The following is a 21,038-nucleotide window of genomic DNA, read 5'->3' on the forward strand; positions in this document are numbered from 1 at the left end:
TTAAAATTTTAACTTCATTGATGTGTGGTTTCTAAAACATGCTTTTTAAAACTGAAGTCTAGTCAGTTTACAATGTTGTATCAATTTCTGGTGTACAGCATCATGTTTCAGTCATACATAGATGTACATATATTCATTTTCTAGGAATATATTCTTATACCTATAATTTATTCCATGTTGTGGACAGATGCACCTTTAATTATTTAAGCCTACTTCTACTGTGGACACATAGATTCTTTCTATTTTTCGGGTAGTATATGTGATACAACAATGAACATCCTTACACTTAAATCTTTGACGACATTTCTGGTTATAAGATCTACATTCCTAGGAATTTAGTTAGTAGGTCAAAGTTTATGAATCTTTTTGGCAGCTGATGCATATTGTCAAATTGTTTGCAAGAAAAGGGTGCAAAAATATAACTCTCAGAGGCAGGAAATCTCAGTATCTGGCACTGGAGAAATCTGGGTCAGGTCCTACCTTTCCTGTTTACTAGTTGAGTGACCCAAGACAACTTAATTTTCCTGAGCCACAGCTTCTTCGTCTGGAAATGAGAACAAGTATCTGATGGGGCTGCTGTAGAGAGGAAAATAAGATCTTTGATTATGGATGAACTGGACTACACAGGCCAAGTATTTAGCACAGTGCCTGACATCCATCAAGCATTCACATGTTTGTTATTCTTCTTCTTACCACCAGCAGATGAGAATGTCAGTCTCAATGAAGAGTCAAGAGCCCTGGATAGTACTGTTTAAAAATAAAAATGTGCCAATTTGACATGTAAAAGACGCTGTCTTGTTTTAATGCCTGTCTTTGATTTCCAGTTCTGTTGAACATTTATCATTCATTTTTGAATTTTTAAATTCCTTCTTCTGTGTACTCTGTTTATCTTTGTCTATTTTTTTCCTACATAACTTTAGTTTTTTAAAATGCATATCCAAAAGTTCTTTATTAGGAATACAAATCTTTTGTTGTCATAATTCCTGCAAATATATCCATTAATATTTTGGGTTTTTCCAATGTCAGTTCTTAGACATTACTTTGACATAGAGTTTAACACTTTATGTAATCAAGTATTTTCCTCTTGACATTACTTCAGTAGAGTTTTTAAATCTTTATGAATACTTCACTATTTCAAAATTCAATTATGTGCTCATCCATGTTATGTTAGTATATTGGGGGCATATATCTTACAGATAGAAAAGTGCACTGATCGTAAGTTCACAGCTCGAAGAATTTCCACAAAATGGACATATGCACTGTATTGTTTGCCAGGGCTTCCATAACAAAGTACCACGAACTACACAGAAACCTACTGTCTGACATTCTAGAGACTTTTGAGAAGCCTAGTGTCAAAGCGTCAGCAGGGCTGGCTCCTGCTGGAGGCTGTGAGGGGGAATCCGTCTCCCTGGCTTCTGGTGGTTGCTGGTCATCTTTGGTCTTCCTGAGCCTGCAGATGTATTGTCTCATCTCTGCCTTCATGTTCACACGACATTCTCCCTGTGCGTATGTCTCTATATCAAAACTCTCCCTTTGTATATGAACACTAGCCATGTTGGATTAGAGCTCACACTAGTGACCTCGTTTTAACTTCATGACCTCTGTAATGACCCTATTTCCAAATAAGGTCACATTCGGAGGTACTGGGGGTTAGGGCTTCAACATAACTGTTTCTAGGGAAACAATTCAACCCACAACATTCATGAAACTAGAACACAGATCAAGAAACAATCCATCTACCTGACGTCCCCATTCGGCTATAACCCCTTGGCAAGGTTACCGCTCTCCTGATCTCACACACCATCGATAACCTTTTCTGTGTTCTTGAACTTCATGTAGATGGAGTCACACAAGATGTATTCTCTTGTGTCTGGCTGCTCTACCTCAAAGCTGTATCAGTGAGATCCATCCACGGTCTTGCATTGTTGTATGTAGCATTAGTTTACTCTTTTTTATTTTCATGTAATATTTAACAAGAGGAAAAATCATGTAATTTTTCCATTTTATTGTTGATAGATACTCAGGTTGTTTCCAGTTTTTACCTATCGTGAGTACAGTTGCTATGAAACTATACTCTGAATATGCTGCAATGAAAATTCTGGTACAAGCCCTTTGGTGGGCACATGCACACCACCTCCACTGGGCATATGGAGTGGACTTTCTGGGTCACAGGACAGCCACATGTTTGGCTTTAGTAGATGCTTCCAAACAGTTTTCCAAAGTGGTTTCCAGCAGTGTATGAAAATTTTGGTTGTTCCACGTCCTCACCAGCACTTTGGGTTGACTTGGACAAAATTTTTTTGATGAGATGATAATGATGATGATAACAGTTTCTCATTAAATTTATTATGAAAAGCACTCATTGGGCTGGTTATTTGACTTATATTATCTCACTTAATCTTTAAACTACTTTTCTAGGGCGCTATTAGCTTCATTTTACAGACAAACACAATTAAGCACCAGTGAGATTACATAATTTGCCCAGAGTAACTGTAAGTAGCAATGTAAACTTTGAATCCAAATTGGTCTGATCACCCACGTTGGAGACTTTGTAGTCCAGATAAAATGTAAGTCTGGTGGCTATGGAGGTGAAGGGAAGCCCTGGGCATCACGTGCAGCAGGAGGGGATTGGCATGGCTACTGCAGAGGGGCACACTTAGCAGCAAGAGGCAAACACAGCTCTACATCTCTACCTGAAGGTTAGTTGGTGCCACCCTATTTTGGGGACATAAACTTGAGCATCTGTTACTAGGGTCAGCTTCAGACATTTCCCGATGGATGATTATTTTGAGGACTGATTCTGAGAAGAGATGGGTATGCTTGATATTTTTTAATAGAGTGATGTAAAGCAGTTTTAGAATAGACAGTTAGAGCAAGAGATCAGGTCTGGGATTAAGGAAAAGTATCCCTAACAGCAGGTCTGTGGCACTGTTCTGACCACCGATGACTCCTAAACCCTTCAGCCCTCATTCCCAGCCCAGCGTCCAGGTAATGCCACGAATACCTACCCTCAAGAACACAGTAGTCCACTATTATCTTGCTCTGCTTTGAGTCAAGCACTGTGCTGGTTTCTTCCAGATACATCATCTTAGTCTTCACAGTTACCTTGAGAGAGAAATAAATTTCTATTATCCCCAAGTTACAGGTGTGGGAACTGAGCTCAGTGGGGTTTTAAGAAACCTGTCTGAGGTTACTCAAAGGGAGAAACAAACAGCACAGCAGTCCCATTCTAACAGAGGATGGAGAAGGGGGAAGTCTGGTCCCTCCTGAATTATGAATTGTGTCTTTAAGGAATCTATGGAAGGATATGCTCACTTGAAACAAAAAGAAAGATGGCAACAAAAGAACACTGAATGTTTTTCTGCTGAACTGGTGAAAGCATGTTCTGGAAAATGAAAACTTCAGAAAGAAAACTCTGGTATTGTGGGCCAGCAATTCTTATCAATGAACCATACAATGAGTGGGTCCAGGGACTCATCTCCTATAAAAGTATCACATTTGTAAGGTTCTAATCAATTCCAATATTGTCATCTTCAAGTTTTGTGACTGTGCAATTACTTTAGAAAGTATAAAGTTTCCACTTTAATTGGCACTTGGCTTATTTGTTTCTTATTGGTTTGGTTTTAAACTCAAGTTAAAATAAACAGCTGGTTTAAATTCAAGGTAAAACTCTGTCCTGGTTTCAGGAAACCTGTGCATTTTTTCCCTCTATATTTTAATCAGTAGTTGGTTTAACTGACTGAGCAGGTACAGACACAGGTGTCCCAGGTGCGTGTATGCTTTGCCTACATTACAACCTAAGCACTGTAGCCAGAGCGGAGCGGGAGCCAATTAGGAAAGAGCAATGGGCTCACACTCTGGGCGTAATTCACACCCAAGGCTGATGCTCACCCAGATTCACTGGGTCTGGCCTGACTTCCCATCGGAGAAACAACCAAAGAGGACAGGAAACATAACACATGCAACTCCCTGCTTCCATTACAAGGACTCACTAAGCAATCAGAGCTCGTCCCCCAACACCCTAAGGCTCTTCAAGTACTACTACGCAGGGGCCAGTCTTCCAGAACCAGTGGGCATGCTTAGCACCTACACCAGCCCATTCTGGAGAGAGAGGGAGTGCAGTCTGAGGACTGGAATGCCCTCTGCCTGCTCCAGCACAGAAATGTGCTGCTGGCATTCGCAGAGACAAGCAAATGATGTGGTATGTGTGTTCTTAATCTCTATTTTAATGTCTCCAACAATCTAGTGGTTAATTAGCAATTTGCTGCCCACCAATATGCAAATGAATGACAAGCAAAAGCCCTCCGCATCTGTAATTATTTTGCTGATTTACAAGCCACTCTCCTCTCTGTGTAGGTTTTTCTGTGTGTGCATTCATGCATCAGGGATTTCATTATTTTTAGAAGCATACTCTGTACATTTTTATGCTTTAATATTTTCAGGCTTCAGTAATTACAGTATTATGGATATAGATACATATTCTCCCCCCTCAGCTCCAAATGCATTTATTTGTCAGGAATTCTTTTTCTTTGATAAAGAGTGGAGAGTAAGATTTATCAAGGGGCTGAAATCCAAATTGCAAAGAGAGAGCACAAGATTGAAAGATGCATGTTTCTGCTGCTGCCAAATCCTTATCTGGAATCGGAGGAGTCTTGTAATATTTGATTTTCTCCCAAGCAGCTCTGGTGAATCGAGCCACGATCTGCATTATCCATCTGCCTACTTTGGAGCAGGGTGTTTTACTATTTGGCGGTTTAAATGCTTTACGTTTTTGCCAGCGCATTAAGAAAGGCTCTCATGTTAAATTAAGTCAATTAATAAATGGAGACACATTAAGCAATCAATTTTGTCAGCCTATCTCCCCAGCATTATGTATGGTTGGCTGTAATCACAAGATAAATGCAATGTGCTGATCTATGGTAATGTTCAATAATACATTCTCCGCCAGGCTCAATTCATCAGGGAGTTTCGGTAGGGGAGGCATTTGTTATTGGCTGTCTCTGCACCTCAAGGATAACATTTCTGTCCTTTTGATTGGCCGCCTCACTGCTGCAAGATTCTAACCGTCTTATTTTGATGATGAATATGAAGGCACGCTAAGCCGGGCTGGAGCATAGTGTCTCAGATTCTGCGCTCCTTCCAGAGCCCAAGGACTTACAGCTTCCTCCGCTGCCTTCCTGTGCCAACAACCCCCCAAAAAGTTGTGATGCTTTTCTTCACCCAGTGCTTTGGGGCTGTGTTAGATCTCATTCACCTCCGCTTTCAGCACTACAAGGCTAAACGGGTGTTCTCCGCCGCTGGGCAACTTGTCTGCGTTGTAAACCCCACACACAACCTAAAGGTGAGTCGCTCTCTGTCCTTTGATGTGCACGCGGCTGGGGATCAAGTCCTTCCTCCAGGGGCATCAGCGACCCTGACCCTCCCGCGAGCGAGTGGAGCTCAGGGCAAAGGCTTGCTGGCGGGTGCCAGGACAGTAGGGTACCCAGAGCCAGTGCCTTGCTCATTCTCTTGGTGGCTGGACGCTCTCGGTGACAGTGTGATGTTTCCCTGCCTGGCAACTACAGTGAGAGTGTTGTTTCTTTTCCCTAAGCTGTCAGCCTAGCAGTGGGGTGGGGGTCAGAAGTGAGGGTGGTGGAGGGAGTAGGGGTGTCCCCCTCTCTCTCCCAAATATTTGTGAGCAAGTGTTTAGGAGACAGGATTTGAAAAGTTACCCAAACTGCAGTCTGTCCGTGTGCTGGAAAGGCAGGCAAGCACATGGATTTAGGATGCCCCTCTGGCTGCACTGAAGCAGCTGCGGTCGGTCGTGGGGGGCCAGAAACCCCGAGGCAGGGATCTGGGAGTTGGGGAGGGGGCTTCTTCTGCAAAGTGTTTTTCCTTGTGCTCAGACTCCCAGTGAGTGTGGGGGTTGGGGATGGGTGAGGAGGAGTTTGTCTTCTTTCCTTCCTGCGAGCTAGATGCGCCTGGTGCTCTGAGGACAGGAGGAGGCAGAGCTGCTTCTATGGTATCATAATGAAACTGGCTCGGAGCGGCTGCTGCCTGAATCACTCACCGCGGGCGCTGCGGGTGCCTTGCTGCTGGGGCCACTGGGCTACGCGTCTGGCGCCGCTGCCTCTGCGTTTGTGCCTTCAGGTCAATGCCCTTTCAGAGAACAGCCAAAACAGGGGATGGGGGATCGCTCTACATCACAGCCAGGACTGAGGGGGAAATGAATGAAGAGTCACTGGCTTGGGGTGGCAGAGAAGATGGGAAGGCAGGGTGGTAGAGGGAGGTGGGAAGGCGCAGCTGAAATCCCCCAATGTGAAAGTCTGAGCCGACTGGCTCTGTCCCAAAATAAAGGATGGACTCCTTGAGAGTTGCATTCCTGTCCTCATTATCCCCAAGGCTGAGTGACGGGGGAAGGGCACGTCTGCTGCTGAGCAACAGAACAGCCTCTGCAAGAATAGATTTTTCATTCTGACCACTGCTGTTGGGCAGGAAGTGTTGCTTGTTGGTCATCACTTTATAAACTCCTAGAGTCAGACTCTCTTCAGCTGGAGCCCTGAAGGCCAGTGCTGATGGGTTACTCCACCACCCCCTCAATTCCTGGAAGTCCCCAGGGGGGAAAGCTGCCTGGCGCCCCTGGGGCCATTCACCAAGGCCAGTCCTGAGTGGAGGGCTGAGGGACGACCCGGGGATCGCTATGCTGCTCCTGATCTAGGACCTGGCTTTCTGTGGTACCCAAGCTGTGATAACACCATCTCACTCAACCGCTCCCCCTCTCCCTCTCTCTCTCTCTCTCTTTCCCCCCTCATTCCCTCATTTCTTTTTCCTTTCATGGCTCAGTTTTATAAATGAGAATTCCCCTCCCCGCCCTAGTCATCCTTGGTAAAGCAAGTGTATGATGTACATATTAAAATACGATTCTGAATTCCATTTTATGGCCACTTTTGAAACCGCATTCAAACTCCCGTTATTTTGTCACTTTACATTAGTTAGTTCCCTGTGGCAAGAAATTTTGTTTATTCCTGTTTTGCATTTTAAAACCTTTCCATGTTGTTTGTGAGGCTTAGCATTTTCAAAGTTTGAAAGTATATGGTTCATGGGCTGCAGCTGATGATGGCAGGGGAGACGGGTGCTAAGATCTAGCTGTGGGGGGCAGTGAAAAGCATCTGTGTGCATGTTTCAGTGATGTCAGCCTGGATGCTGATAGGCAGTCCTGCCACCCAGACCCAGGAGTCCAAAGTCAGTGTTGGAGTCTTTGGGTCGGCACTGACCAGCTGCATGACGTGACCTTGAATGACTCAACCTCTCTGAGCCCTCCCTTCCTGACCTTCCAAATGGACGTATGAATCTCTATCCTGCCTCCTCCATGGCTCTGTGAGGCTGAAAAGAGATACTCGAGGTAGCTGTGCCTTTTAACAGCCTCCTTGAAAACAAATTATGTTATTGCACAGAATTTGTAGGGTTCCAGGAGGAACTTCAAAAGTTATCACTTAAAGCCTTCAGCCAACTGAGAAACCATATAAGCAGTAACACAAAAATAAGTGACATATGTTCGAAGGGGCTATTTTCCATGGCTCACTTTTTCACACACATCCTCATTTGACTTTCCATTTCCCATAAAAAGCCACTTAGAGATTTTGCTCAGATGAGTGTCACTGCAGGTAAACAAATCAAATCGAGCGCTGCTATTATTACCAGCAGGACACTCAGGATTTACAGAGGCTGTGCCAGGCAGGGAGAAACCTCTGCAGCCCAGGTTGCCTCTGGAGGGCTCATCCAGGCTCCAAGTGGCTCATCAGATGAGTTTGACCTGCTTCTCAAACCTGAGGGCCAACAGCCACTTGCAGAACTCTTAAAGGAACCATCCTATAGAGGCACTGCTGCCCCATTACTTATATGAAAAAGGGCATAAAACCTCAAAAGAAAAGCGCTCCTTCTAAGCACTCCTTTCCATAGACAGATCATGGAAATAAGCCTTGGATGTAATGAGCTGTGATCCACACAGGGAGAAAATGTCTTTTTTTAAAGGAAAAAAAAAAAAAAAAGAAAAGCCATGGCAATGTTAACCCAGAATAGCTATTGATCTGCGGTGCTTCCCCGCATTTTGTATGACAGGCTAGTACATGAAATGGTGACTGAGGACAGAGCGACTGCAACCTTACTTTCAATTTCCCAGGTTGCATGTAGCTACAAAGAAGGCTGGGAAGCCTGTGTTTTCCTTTGTGGAAGCATTTTTGCACTTTGTCCTTTCCTGGGCCTTCCTGAGAATGCTAGCAGTACTTCAGGACCTGAGGCAAGTGCTGAGTTATAATCAAAATTCACTTACTGAGCAGAGAAAACCATGTATTTACCATGCTTCTGGAGGTCACCTTCATTTTCAATCTTATTATGGCGATTACACAGTAACCTGGGATTCCTTCAAGCAAGCTGATGCCTGTCCTTCTAAACGGCAGGCAGGGGCTTTCCCTGGGGAATGCAGACACCCTGGGTAAAGCCGCCGCACTCCTTCAGCCCACCCTAATTAAAAGGGGCATTTAGACTAGCTGGCCTGGAGCAGGAGAGACTTCTGCTTCCCAGAGAGGAAGACTCTGTATCGGAGCCATCTCTATGGACGTCAAGTGGCACGCTGTGTTGTCCTGTGTCTGTTTGTCTCTACCTGTAGGATGGCTCCTTGAAGGGATTGGGGTTCTGCCCCCCTGGTCTTCTAATGCCCCCCACTTCTTCTCCCCACCCCACAAAAAGTGACCAGAAAGGAGCTGGTGATCTTGGCTGGCTGCCCTCTGCTTCCTCGTTCACGGAGGTCACTGAAGTGTGGCCTGTGGGTTTCAGGCTGGCACCAGGAGGGCTCTGGCTCCTGGTCCTGATTTAGCACTGCTTTCTCCCTCGTGTCTTTTGCTTGGTTCCAAACCAAGAAAGACTTTCTCTCCTGGCTTCTCTCCCATCGACACTAGCTGCTTGTCCAATGCCCTGCCCCGGGCAGCCCTCTCTTCTTCTGCCCCATCTTTGAGGATGGACTAGCCAGTCTCTGCACCCAGGCCTCTTGGGGAAAGGGTCTGCAGTGACAGCCAGAGCCCCCATGGGGCCAGTCCTCAGTGCTTCCCAAGCAGACATCACTAAGCTGAAATTGGCTGGGCCACTTCCTCCCTTAACCACAGCACTTGATAAACCAGTTTTTGAAAGAAGTCTAGCAAAACGCTTTCTGGCAAACTTCCGAAAGGCCCTTAGCAAGGCCAGCATCATTGCTGAGACTCCCAGTGCCCTCCCTGGCATCCAGACCTGAGAGAGTAACCTCCCCACCTTTCCTGGGAGACTATTCATGCCTCCATCCAGTCGGTCCAATCCCCGGAGCTCTTTTCTATTGTAACCCGTTAACCTTGAGTTGACAAACAGACAGACATGTGCATACACATCATGCATACACACACAGTGGGAGAGGCATATGGGACAAACATGGCTTTAAGTGCCTGACAGATCCTAAATCTAAAATTAGTGCATTTTAGTACCATTACTTGAAGCATCTACATGCCTTTCATTCTAAGACCAACCTGTGCGGATGGATGTGTTGAGTGATGGTGGGGGTGGGGGTGGAACTGCATGGGGGAGGATGGAGATTATCAAAGGAGGGAACCCAGGAGAGACGGGTGGCAAAGGCAAACATCGCCTCTAGGTTCATGCGGTGATCTTTGGAAATCCTGTGCCCGCCCCAGGGCTTTCCTAACTCTGCTGGACACAGCGCAGCAGGCAGCTGAAGACCTGAATGTTGTTCTTAGAGATTTAGAAGTGGCCTTGGAGTGTTCAGCCTGAATACCTATTTTAAGGCAGTTAAAGTCTTCAAGATTGTTGAATAGGTCAGGTGTGGGTTACTCAGCTCTTCCCGGCACCGCCACCTTGGAGGGTCCCATCCCCAATCCTCTGGACATTTCACCATCTTCCTTAACTGCTCAGGCTGAAGGCTCCTCACAGCTAAATTAGCACCGTGGATGGAGCCAGGGAGAGAATGAGGGAGGGGCCGGAGCTGGTGGTGCTCCCTCTCTGAGTTCTATTCTACAGGCTTCCCCTTGCCGCCTCCTTCAGCCCTTTGGTTTCTGTGAATACTGAATGATGCTTGACTCTGCAGGCACAGAGCAGTCATGCGGCTTTTCTGGTTAATGGTGATTGCAAATGAGGCTCCCGAGTCACATAACTCGGGGCAGAGTCCCGAGCAGTCATTTGGTGAGCGGTGTGCTGGTGATGGAATCACAGAGGAGGCTGAAGCTGGCGCGGAGATGAGGCGAGCCCACTACCTCCCGCATCCAGTGGCCCCAGAGGACATTTTGTGGAACTCCCTTCACCACTGTCCCTCCAGCTGAAGGGACTGATCCAAAGAAATGAGAAAATCGGGACTCAAAGCTTTCGTTGAAACCCACAGAGAGATCAGAGTTATTTGGACGGTTTCCCCGGGGGGAAGGCAGAATATTTTTCTAGCAATTAACAATAAGAAAAAAATTAACTGTCTGGGGTGGTATTTCACCCCTAGCAAAGTGATCTTGACTCATCCAGCTCTGTTCCCCAGAGGGGAAAGCTAACCTGTTGAAACACTAAAAGTCACATGGAAGGGGTCAGCCTGGAGATTGGAGCCCACCCTTCCTGGGGGTCGGCGGCTCAGCGCGTGATGGGGAGAATGTCAGAGCTGGGGGGCTGAACCTTCTAAGTTCACAGTCGAGGAAATTGAGGCCAGAGATGGGGAGCAACTTGAACTCCTTTCCCTTGGCTGCTGTAACAGATTACCATAAATGGGGTAGCTTAAAATCAGAGAACTCTATTCTGTCACAGTTCAAGAGGCTGGAAGTCCATAGTCAAGGTGTTAGCGGGGCCAGGCTCCCTCTAAGGCTCCAGTCAAGAATCTGTTCCTTGCCTCATCTGGCTTCTGAGGGCTCCATGTGTTCTTTGGCTTGTGGCCCCATCCCTCCAATCTCTGCCTCTGTGGTCATGTTGCCACCTTCTCTTCTCTGTGTGTCTATCTTGTAAGGTGATTGCATTCAAGCCCTGCCTGGATAATCCAGGATAAGCTTCTCATTGCAAGATGCTTACTTTAATCACATCTTTAGTCATATAACATTCACTCCGTTGCTATTTAAGGTAATATTCACAGGTTCCAGGCATTACGATGTGAATGTATCTTTTCAACCCACTACTTGACTTTTGCAGCGTCAACCTACTTAGTGACAGAACTGGAACAAGAAGTTAGGTCTCCTAATGTCAGACCTACAGCCCCTGCACCACCCCACGCTGCCTGTCAATTTGCCCAAACTAAATATCCCTTGCTTGGGTGCAAGCTAGGAGCGTGAAAATTGCAGAGGCCTTCTTCCTGGGCCAGCAGCGTGACCCCCCAAGGGCTGCACCACACACCCTTCCATCTCCCCCTCACCAGACCCACAGTCCCTTAGATGGAGCCTCTTCATCCTCCTCCTCCCTTACTCCGCTGTCCTTTCCATAAATCTTCTTTCCTCTTCCTTTTTGAATTCTTTTAAAATAACATAATTAACACGGAGGCAAATGCATCATATTTAAAAAAAATCAAACGATAGAGACACATCATCGAAAGCATTAAGCGTTATATTTTGCTCTTGGTGCTGATTTTGTAAACCCTCCAGATTGACATGGGGAGAAACCATGGGTGTAGGGAAAAATCACGGGCTTTGGCAGGGACGGGCCCGAATGCAAATCCAGGCGGTGTCATTTGCTGATGCGTGACCTTGAAGAAATGACTTAGCCTCTCAGAGGCTCCGTTTTCTCCTCTATAAAATGGGGAGAAAAACACCCACCTTCCATGGTGGCTGTGAGGAGTGAAGGAGCTCACAGAAGGAAACTGTCTGCCCCGGAGGAGACGGTCGGTAGTCGTAAACAGCGGCAGTCACTGTCCACAAGGTCATGACGATAACAGCTAAAAGCAGCTCCTCCGAAGCTGGAGTCCACTCCCCACAAGCCCGCCTTCTGTCTTTCTCCACCTTCCCTCCCTCCCTGCAGGCCTTGCTGTTCCTTAGTATTCGGCAATTGCCCTTGGCCTTGAAGAGAATTTTGAATAGAACAAACTTCTTGCCTTCTGTAAAAGTCAGATTTGTCCTGAATGCCTAACTTCAAAGAAAGCCTTGAACCCCACTTGGGTTCTGAGCCCAAAAGTCCAGTGGGAAAGAGGCCAGGTCTCGGGAGGACACGGGCCCACGGTGGCACAGGGGCTGAGAGCTGGTGCCCCTCATTGGCGGAGCCATGTGGATAAGGCCCCTTCCCCACCCACCCGAGGCTGCCCCTCATGACTTATGCGTGCCTTCTTTCCATGAGCAGCAGCTGAGTAAGCAATCTGTGAGGGACACCTGATGCAGAAGAGGGGGTGGGTCTGAGGTGAGTGACAGCACTGAGAGATGCAGCGGGGCGGGCAGAGGTAGGGGGGCAGAGACTGCACGCTCCCTGGGAGACTGGACACTTCCTCTCTGCCCTTCGGTTCATCCTACCTTGAGGAAGCGGCTTCCCCCTGAGCAGGGCGTGGATGAAGCGGTCTGATGCTGAAGGGAGGCTGCAGCCTCTGGAATCAAGGGAGGGCCAGGGACTCTCTGATCTTTCTGAGCCAAGAAAGAATGTCTGGATCCCACTGTCATCAGACAATTTAAAAAAAAACACTGAGCTAGGCCATGGGGCTAAGTCCCCTTTACTCCAGTCTACACACACACACACGCACACACACACACGCGCACACACACACACACAAAAGAGATGGTAATTCTGAGATGCCAGCCTGTTTGGACTCTGAGTGGTCTCTGAATAGCCACGCAAGATCACAGGATGCAAAGCCCGGTGGATGGGGGAAACCTGGTCCCCAGCACTGGTGGTGAAAGAATGGAGATGAACAAGATCTTTCTCCCCATCCAACCAGCCTCAAGAAAGAGGTAAAGGGAGAAAGTAGTGATGGGAAAGAAAAGAGTAACATTCCAGTTGAGGTTCTAGAGTATGGGCTTTGGAGTCAGATTAATCTGGGTATGAATCCAATGCTGTCACTTTCCTTGAGCAATCTCCCTGACCTCCCTGAGCCTGCATTTCCTCAACTACAAAATGACTATAAAATATTATGATGTACACAGCACCCAGCACCTAACACACATTCCACAAATCACTGCTAATAAGTGGAGTCCCTTAGAGATGTTACCTGATGAGCAGATTCTTTTGCTCAACTTGTAAGAGTGATCAAACTTCTCCTACTCAAACTGGATGCTGGGGGAAAGATGGGGAAGGGTCAACAGTATAAGGACCTGTCTGCTGAGTGACCAAGATTTTGAAGCATGGTAGGTTCAAGCTAAGAGAACCAGAGCAGTGTTCCAATTCCAGGTCCTGGTCTAAAAGATGAGGCCCAAATGGGTGATACCCAAGGTAACAGCCGATGAGGGGCACAGTCCACTGTTCTATCTGTGCCACCATACTGCTGGGGGACCAGGGTGTTGGATAAGGACACTTCCTTCTGTAATATGACTGCCCGCAACACACACACACACACACACACACACACACACACACACACACACACACACACACACGGCATCTTCCCAGGAAGCCCTTATCCTCAGGACCTTGCCAGGGTGTAAATCAGCCAGGCAACAGTGGGGCATTAAAAAGGCAATGATCCTCGTATTGCTAGTGCTGGCACAAATACACGGCGAGGAACCCGAGTGAAATCACCTAAGCCAAGAAGCCATAAACCCAGACTTTCAAATAGCAGGGTGGATCAAGTTCTGCACAAAGGGCTACATTTTCATCTTGACCGTGGGCCCAGGATAAAAGCACCATCAGAAAACAGATCTGACACCAACGTAATATTTTTAGCAGAAGAACAGGGTCCTTATGGATACTTTAGAATTGAGGTCTAACAGGAAATGTCAGTTTACTTGCAAGATGCTGTGTCTCTTAATAATTTCTTGGTCTTTTAATGTATTTTTAATCATGAACCGGTGATCACGAGGGAGCTGTGGCTGCAGGGCTGTCTCCACGCAGCACCGGGAACTCCAGCCAGGAGAGAGGCCTGCAGAAGGGGCAGAGCCAGGCCCCCCACCCCCTCCAGGACAAAACTGGAGAGGGTCCTCTACGGAGGGGAAAGGCCATTGCAGACCACGTTGGGAGCGGGAAGACAGGGTTAGCTTGGCACTAGGAAGGCTCCACAGAGATGGAACCAAATCCAGATCAATACCAGATTTGACAAAAGACTAGCCAGCAAGTCTAGCCATTTACTCAGCTTTATAGCCAGATGCCATGGTCCCTCATGTCTAACTTCTACAACTTGGCCAAGGATGTGCCAGGAAGTCTGAGGCAAGTAGCCACTCAGAACCTCGGGTTCCTTTTCTATAAATTAGAGGTATATTGTGACTTAGGCTAAGCTGGCTACATATCCTGAAACCCTCAGACGGTAGTTTTTTCCCCTGTCTCAGTGATCCACAATAATAACAGTAATGATAAGAACAAGCACAAAATAGCTACCATTTACTGACAGCACACTCCGCCCAGGAACTGTGTTAAATGCCATGCATTTAATTCTCCCCAGGAAGTACTAGACTATTATCAGCCTCCATTATACAGAATATCAAAGCAGAGGAAAATGAAAGAGTTTGCTCAACATTACACAACTCTCTGTGGTGGAACCCTTTAAAATTAAAATCCTGTGCTTTTAAGCGCTTCTTGATACGTCATCCCTCAGTGTTCTCTTTTCACAACAAAAAACCAGCTGTAGGACTAATATTGAGTATATTATGTTTCTTTTTTGTTTGTTTTTTGTTTTTTTAATAGAGGTACTGGGGATTGAACCCAGGACCTTGTGCTTGCTAAGCATACGCTCTACCACTGAGCTATTACCCCCCCCAAGTATATTATATTTCATTTAAAAATACTGAGCTGGGATCCTGCCTCATTCACCCTGTATGTGCATACATCAAACACACACAGATGCTCCAGCTCTTGGTGGATGTTCCTGTGAAGTATGTTCTAGGCTTCTCTGTGCTGCCCAGAGTCACCTCATCCAGCAGCCCTGACATCTGGGGAAAGTCCCAGAGGCTGCAGAGGGCTCACAGGGGACACTGAAGTGAAGGAACTAAAGGAATTCTGTGAGGACAGTGCCTAGACTTGAGGAATGTGTCATCACCACCATTCCCAGCCCCCAGGACTCCTGATGCTCCCAGGGCCCCTCAGGGTGTTGGCGTGGAGGACCAGGGAAGGGGCGCTGGTACTGCAGGTACCTCTACCACCCCCAGCCCTGCTTGGTCTCCCCATAAGCAGGAGGGCTGACGAGTACGTTAAGAAGCTGCCTCATTGGAAAGACAGTCTCTTCAGCAAGAAATGTTGGGAAAGCTGGACAGCTGCATGTAAATTAGAACACTCCCTCACATCATGCACAAAATACACAAAAACAAACTCAAAATGCCTTAAAGGACTAAATATAAGACAAGACACCATAAAACTCCTGGAAGAGAACATAGGCAAAACTTTCTTTGACGTAAATCATGGCAATATTTTCTTAGATCAGTCTCCCAAGGCAAAAGAAATAAAAGCAAAAATAAACAAATGGGACCTAATCAAACTTAAAAGCTTTTGCACAGCAAAGGAAACCATAAACAAAATGAAAAGACATGATGGACTAGGATAAAATATTTGCATACAATGTAACCAACAAGAGGTTAATTTCCAAAATATACAAATAGTGTATATAACTCAAGAGCAAAAAACAAACAACCCAATCAAAAAATGGACAGAAGACCTAATTAGACATTTCTCAAAGAAGACATACAGATGGCCAACAGGCACATGAAAAGATGCTCAACACCACTAGTCATTAGAGAAATGCAAATCAAAATTAAAATGAGGTACCACCTCACACCAGTCAGAATGGCCATCATCAAAAAGTCAACAAATAATAAATGCTGGAGAGAATGTGGAGAAAAGGGAACCCCCCTACACTGTTGGTGGGAATGTGAATTGGTACAGCCACTATGGAAAACAGTATAGAGGTTCCTTAAAAAACTAAAAATAGAACTAACTACCTTATGATCCAGCAATCCCACTCCTGAGCATACATTCAGAAAAGATGAAAACTCAAATTTGAAAAGATACATGCACCTCAATGTTCATAGCAGCATGATTTACAATAGCCAAGACATGAGAACAACCTAAGTGTCCATTAACTGATGAACAGATAAAGAAGATGTGGTATATACAGACAATGGACTATTACTCAGCCATAAAAAAGAGTGAAATCCTATCATTGGCAGCAACATGGATGGACCTAGAGATTATCATACTAAGTGAAGTAAGTCAGACAAAGACAAATATTATATGATATCACATATATGTGGAACCTAAAAAATAATACAAATGAACTTATTTATAAAATAAAAAGACTCACAGACATAGGAAACAAACTATGGTTACCAAAAGGGAAAACAGGAAGGGGAGGGACAAATTAGAAGTATGGGATTAACAGATACACACCTCTTTGTATAAAATAGAAAAACAACAAGGTCCTACTGTACGGCACAGGGAATTATAGTCAATATCTTGTAATAACCTATAACGGAAAAGAATCTAAAAAAGAATATATATATATAAATATAACTGAATCACTTTGCTGTGCATCAGAAACTAACACAATATTGTAAATCAACTATAGTTCAATTAAATTAATATGTAAAAAACAAAAGACCAAAAAACAAGAAAAAAAGTGTCCTCGTTGAAGCCCAAGTAATATATCTGTTTGTCGTAATTAAATAAATGCCAGTTGGACCCTTCTCAGCATGCTTACTGAAGCCAGTGCCAGACACATGAGGCTCTCCAAGAACCCGAGAGAAATTAGAGCAGAAAGCCGAGCTCCCAGGCACTTATCACCGCTCCAGGAAAACACCCAGCGGAGGTTTCCTTAGAACCAAGAGGCTGAACTTCTATCTGCAGTCTGGCTCCGTTCCCATGGGGTCTTGAGCAAGTCATTTAACCTTGGCTTCTCCATCTGTCAGGTGAGAGGTGACACTTGCTCTGTGCTTCCCTCCAAGGTGACCTTGGTGTGCACAGACGGCTCTTCATTGCTGACCTCATCCACACGCGGCCGCTTTTCAAAAGGGGTTTGAGACGATTTCCGTCAAATGGTGGAATGAACAGATGAATAAAATGGAAGATGCACACAGTTAATTGTACAAGCTTAACCCACTTATCCTGGGTGACAGAAACTTCGTAGAAAAGTGAAATTCTACAGATGTATTTTAAACACTTCTCGGTGTACTGGAAAGATCGTGGCCTTTGGACTCAGACGTGACTTCAAGTTTAGTTCCCATATTCATAGCTGTGTGACCCTTGGCAAATGACTTAACCCCTCTGAGCTTCATTTTCCTTGTCTATAATGAGATAAACAGTGTGAAGCTGGTGGGGGAATAAATATGACAAATACATGCAAAAGCACCTAGATTAGTGCCCAGCAAAAAGCAGTGCCCTCATAAATGTTGATTTCTTTTTGCCTTCCTTCCTTCCCTCTTCTTTTCATTTTTTTCCACGTTAAATGAGGAAGTCTCCAGGAAACACTTCTGACATTATTTGATTAGTGGGTTAGAGGGGGCTCTCTGGGAATGAGAAAGAGCTTGATATTTTGAGAGGAAGAGAGCCTTGTCAGGCAGGGAAGGGGCAAATTTTCAAGATGAGTGACTCAGTTAACTTATCCAAAGTTACCAGATGAGTCTTTTGCATTCTCTGTGTCCTGTTTTTGTTATCTGGGTGTGGAATCAATAAGACGGGTTCTCCCTCTACCTCAGGTTCCCCGAGGGCATCTGGGAGTAGAACAGAGAATGCTAGGAGGATGTTTTTTCCACGTGAATCTGGGAAGAGCAGGGGCAGCGCCAGGGGCACAACTCCAGACAGCCACGAAGCTTCGCAACACTAGGATCAGGGGGCGCTAGGACCTGCCGTTCCCCTGTTCCCAGAGCAGGTGCTGGGACAGCAGATGTCTTAGAAAATAAAGATGACAAATGCAATTCCTTCTTACTCTCTGAGGTCATGTGAGTGTGTACAGGCCAGCAAAGAGACAGCCAGCAAAATTCCAGGTAACTGGTTGGCACCAGCATCAGGGACATGCGGCAGCAGGAAGCAGCCCGTACCGCCTCCTCTGTGAAGCCTTTCCTGATAACCCCTCTCCCCAGGGCGAATCAATTCTGCCTTTCCGCCTCACTGATCTCTGAATTGATGCCATCACAGCTCTCAGACTTTTTCATTCTATGCAACCATTTGCACATCTGTTTCCCTGTCACACAGTGAGTCCCCCGAGGGCTCTGTATCCCCGGGTCTAGTGTAAATGACCGGCATGCAGTAGATGCTAATGAATGTTGGTCTAATTAATAAACAAAAGGTTCGGAACTATAAGAACATGGCAAAGCAGAAGAACTGAGCAGGTTAGCAAGACGGAGCCTCAAGAGCAGGGAAAGAGACAGAATCTCTCTCCCGAAGCCTACACTAAGCTCGAAACTCATATGAGTGGCACAGCCAGGTTATAAGGCCACAGCTAGACCAGCAGTGACACTTGGCTGAGCCCCCTAGATCCCTCCCACCTCAGGACAGTGTTGGGTTTCTGAGCCCGAACTGGGCCTGGGTTCATAGTTGGGGTCAAATGTAGTATGATGCTGAGTGACAGACTTTGGGGCCACGCTGCCTGGGTTCAGCTACTGCTTCTGCAGCTATAAGCCATGCAACTTCGGACTTGCAACTTAGCTTTTTATGCCTCAGTTTCTCCATCTGTAAAATGGGAATACTAATAGTAGTACTTGCATCCTAGGGTTGTTGTAAGGACTAAATGAGTTAATATAGCAAAGTGCTTGCTACAGAGTAAATGCTGCACGGGTGTTAGCTATTACTACTGCTGCTGCTTGCTATTGTCATCACTCCCAGATGTTAGTTCATGGTCCCGACGGTGATGCAGTGTAAGGAGAAAGAAAAACCCGGTGGGCTCTGGCTTCCATCCACACTATTATAACTGCTCTAACTTCAGCTGGCTGGTTGATCGCCTGAAGGTCAGGGCCCCACATGCCGTAGACAAGTGTTTTGATTTCCACTTCATGAGAGCCGAGGAGTCACTATTACGAATGTGCCACAGGTGCTTTTAAAAGAACATGGACTTGGGGTTGGTTTGCTGATATACGCAAATGAACCAGAGGGCTTTGAGGTTTAGGCTTTCTGTCTTTATAGTCTATCTAAAGGTGACGAAAGAACATTAAAATGCTCCTTTAGATGTTAAAGGGAAGTTCCTTTTTGTTTTTAAATACACCCTGAAAAATCATTTACTATGAGCCAGGCACACTTCTGATTATAAATATTAACTCATTTAATCCTCAAAATAACCCTATGAAATAGGGTGATAAGTATCACTACCTTATAGATGAGGAATGAGGCACAGAGAGGGTAAGCAATGTGCCCACAGCCACACAGCAGGGAGGGGTGGAGCCAGGATCATGAACTCAGGAGCCTGGCCCCCAAGCTGTTTCTGTGTCTCCTGTGACACCACTTTTCAGAAGACCTAAGTTTGCGTAAATGCACACGAAGGTAAGCGGGCCTCTCCCAGCCCAGGGTGGGTTGAGCCACCTGCTGGTCCCAGGGTCCCTCATCCAGAGAGTCCCGGCTTCCCTGCTGGAAGGAAAGACCCAGACTCCATGAGACTCCCCGGGCTGACTCCGGACTGCCCAGCTTGGGAAGGGAGGTTTCATGGTCCCCAGAAAGTGAGCTGAGAACCCAAGGGACAGACCCCACAAGGTCAAGGACACTGCCTACTGGCTACGGGCTCTCGGCTCCCAGGGACCACAGCCCTGGAACCTGAGACCTGCAGAGGTGGATCGCCTCTTCCCCTTGGTTCTGTTGCCTCTCAGATGGGCCCAACTCAGACACAGGGCTTGGGGCCTGGGGGAACGTCCTCCCTCTTCTCAGCAAGTGGAGGAGCCCCAGGGAGCCCCACAGGCGCCAGATACCAGTAAACAGGTCTATGTGATCGCCAGGCCTTCACAACTGGAAGCCTTTCCCTTCCCCAGACAGAGATAAATGTTGAGAACTCAGTGGTGATGAAAACATTGTAAAGCGCCACGCACAGCATGTTTAGTTACAAAAGCCAGGAATAATTGCTTCAGCCTTGCTGCTAAGAGAACCAGTTGTTGAGTCCGGGATAATTCTAGAAAGAAATTGGCATTCGGGGATTAATTGTTTAGAATGTAACGACCGCTACAACCCAAACTAATGAGAACAGAAGGCCGTTTCTAATTTGAATCTCAGGAATGAAGCAGGCTTTGCCAGGCTGGCTGGTGCAGAAAAAGAGAATGGAGGGGCTTTTTTTTTTTTTTTTAAACACCTCACTACTGATTGGGCGAAAAATCAGAAAGCATTTTGCAAGAACAGCTTCTGAGAAGACTGGCCAGAAGTCTGTACAGACGCCTCAGGAAAACTCTTGATTGATGATTAAAAGCCCGGCTGAGCTCTTCCTAGAAGCCCTGAGCAGGTTTGGGGGCAGCAAGGTAGCAGGTGGTGGGGGGTGGGGGAGGTCATCACCACGCCGAGGGGAGGGGAGGCGGCGAGGCATGGAGTCAGACCCGCCCCTGACACTCCAGCCTGACCTTCAGCAGATCACCTCTTCTTTCTCAATCTGTCCCTTCCTGCAAAACTGGGATGGACTGCAGCACATACCCTGACAACTTCAATGGCTTGTTGTGGGGATCAAATGAGAAAACATCTGGCAAAGTGCTTTGTGATCTTTAAATCGCACTGTGAGGGGAGAGTATTATTTGGATAAATTACCCCGTCTCATGCTTTTATTTGTTTGCTTAGCCCTCCTTGTTCTAAAAGGGACTCAAGGCAACCTGCCTATTATTTTCTATTTTCTTGCAGAGCTCTAAGCACCCTGCAAAATGACTGCCATGGTGAGCAGTGTTCAGTACCAGAAAAGACCTAGGATGGCTTGCTGGGTCCACTGGACAGGAGCCTGAGGGCCCCGGTGGGAGCTGAACTTTTGTCTGGTCTTCAGAGCATGAAACTATGGA

General features: G+C 46.3%; 1 protein-coding gene across 1 annotated transcript in view; it reads left to right on the top strand.

Moving 5' to 3' along the window:
• The first annotated feature begins 5,191 nt into the window (after positions 1 to 5,191).
• SIAH3 (siah E3 ubiquitin protein ligase family member 3) overlaps positions 5,192 to 21,038 on the top strand; it is a 56,600-nt gene continuing 40,753 nt past the window's right edge. The window contains exon 1 of the mRNA XM_031684533.2: positions 5,192 to 5,341. Within this exon, the coding sequence (XP_031540393.1) occupies positions 5,207 to 5,341 (135 nt within the window). The 5' untranslated portion in view covers positions 5,192 to 5,206. The remainder of the gene's footprint in view (positions 5,342 to 21,038) is intronic.

The sequence above is a fragment of the Vicugna pacos genome, chromosome 14, assembly GCF_048564905.1.
Source record: "Vicugna pacos chromosome 14, VicPac4, whole genome shotgun sequence".
Lineage (NCBI taxonomy): Eukaryota > Metazoa > Chordata > Mammalia > Artiodactyla > Camelidae > Vicugna > Vicugna pacos.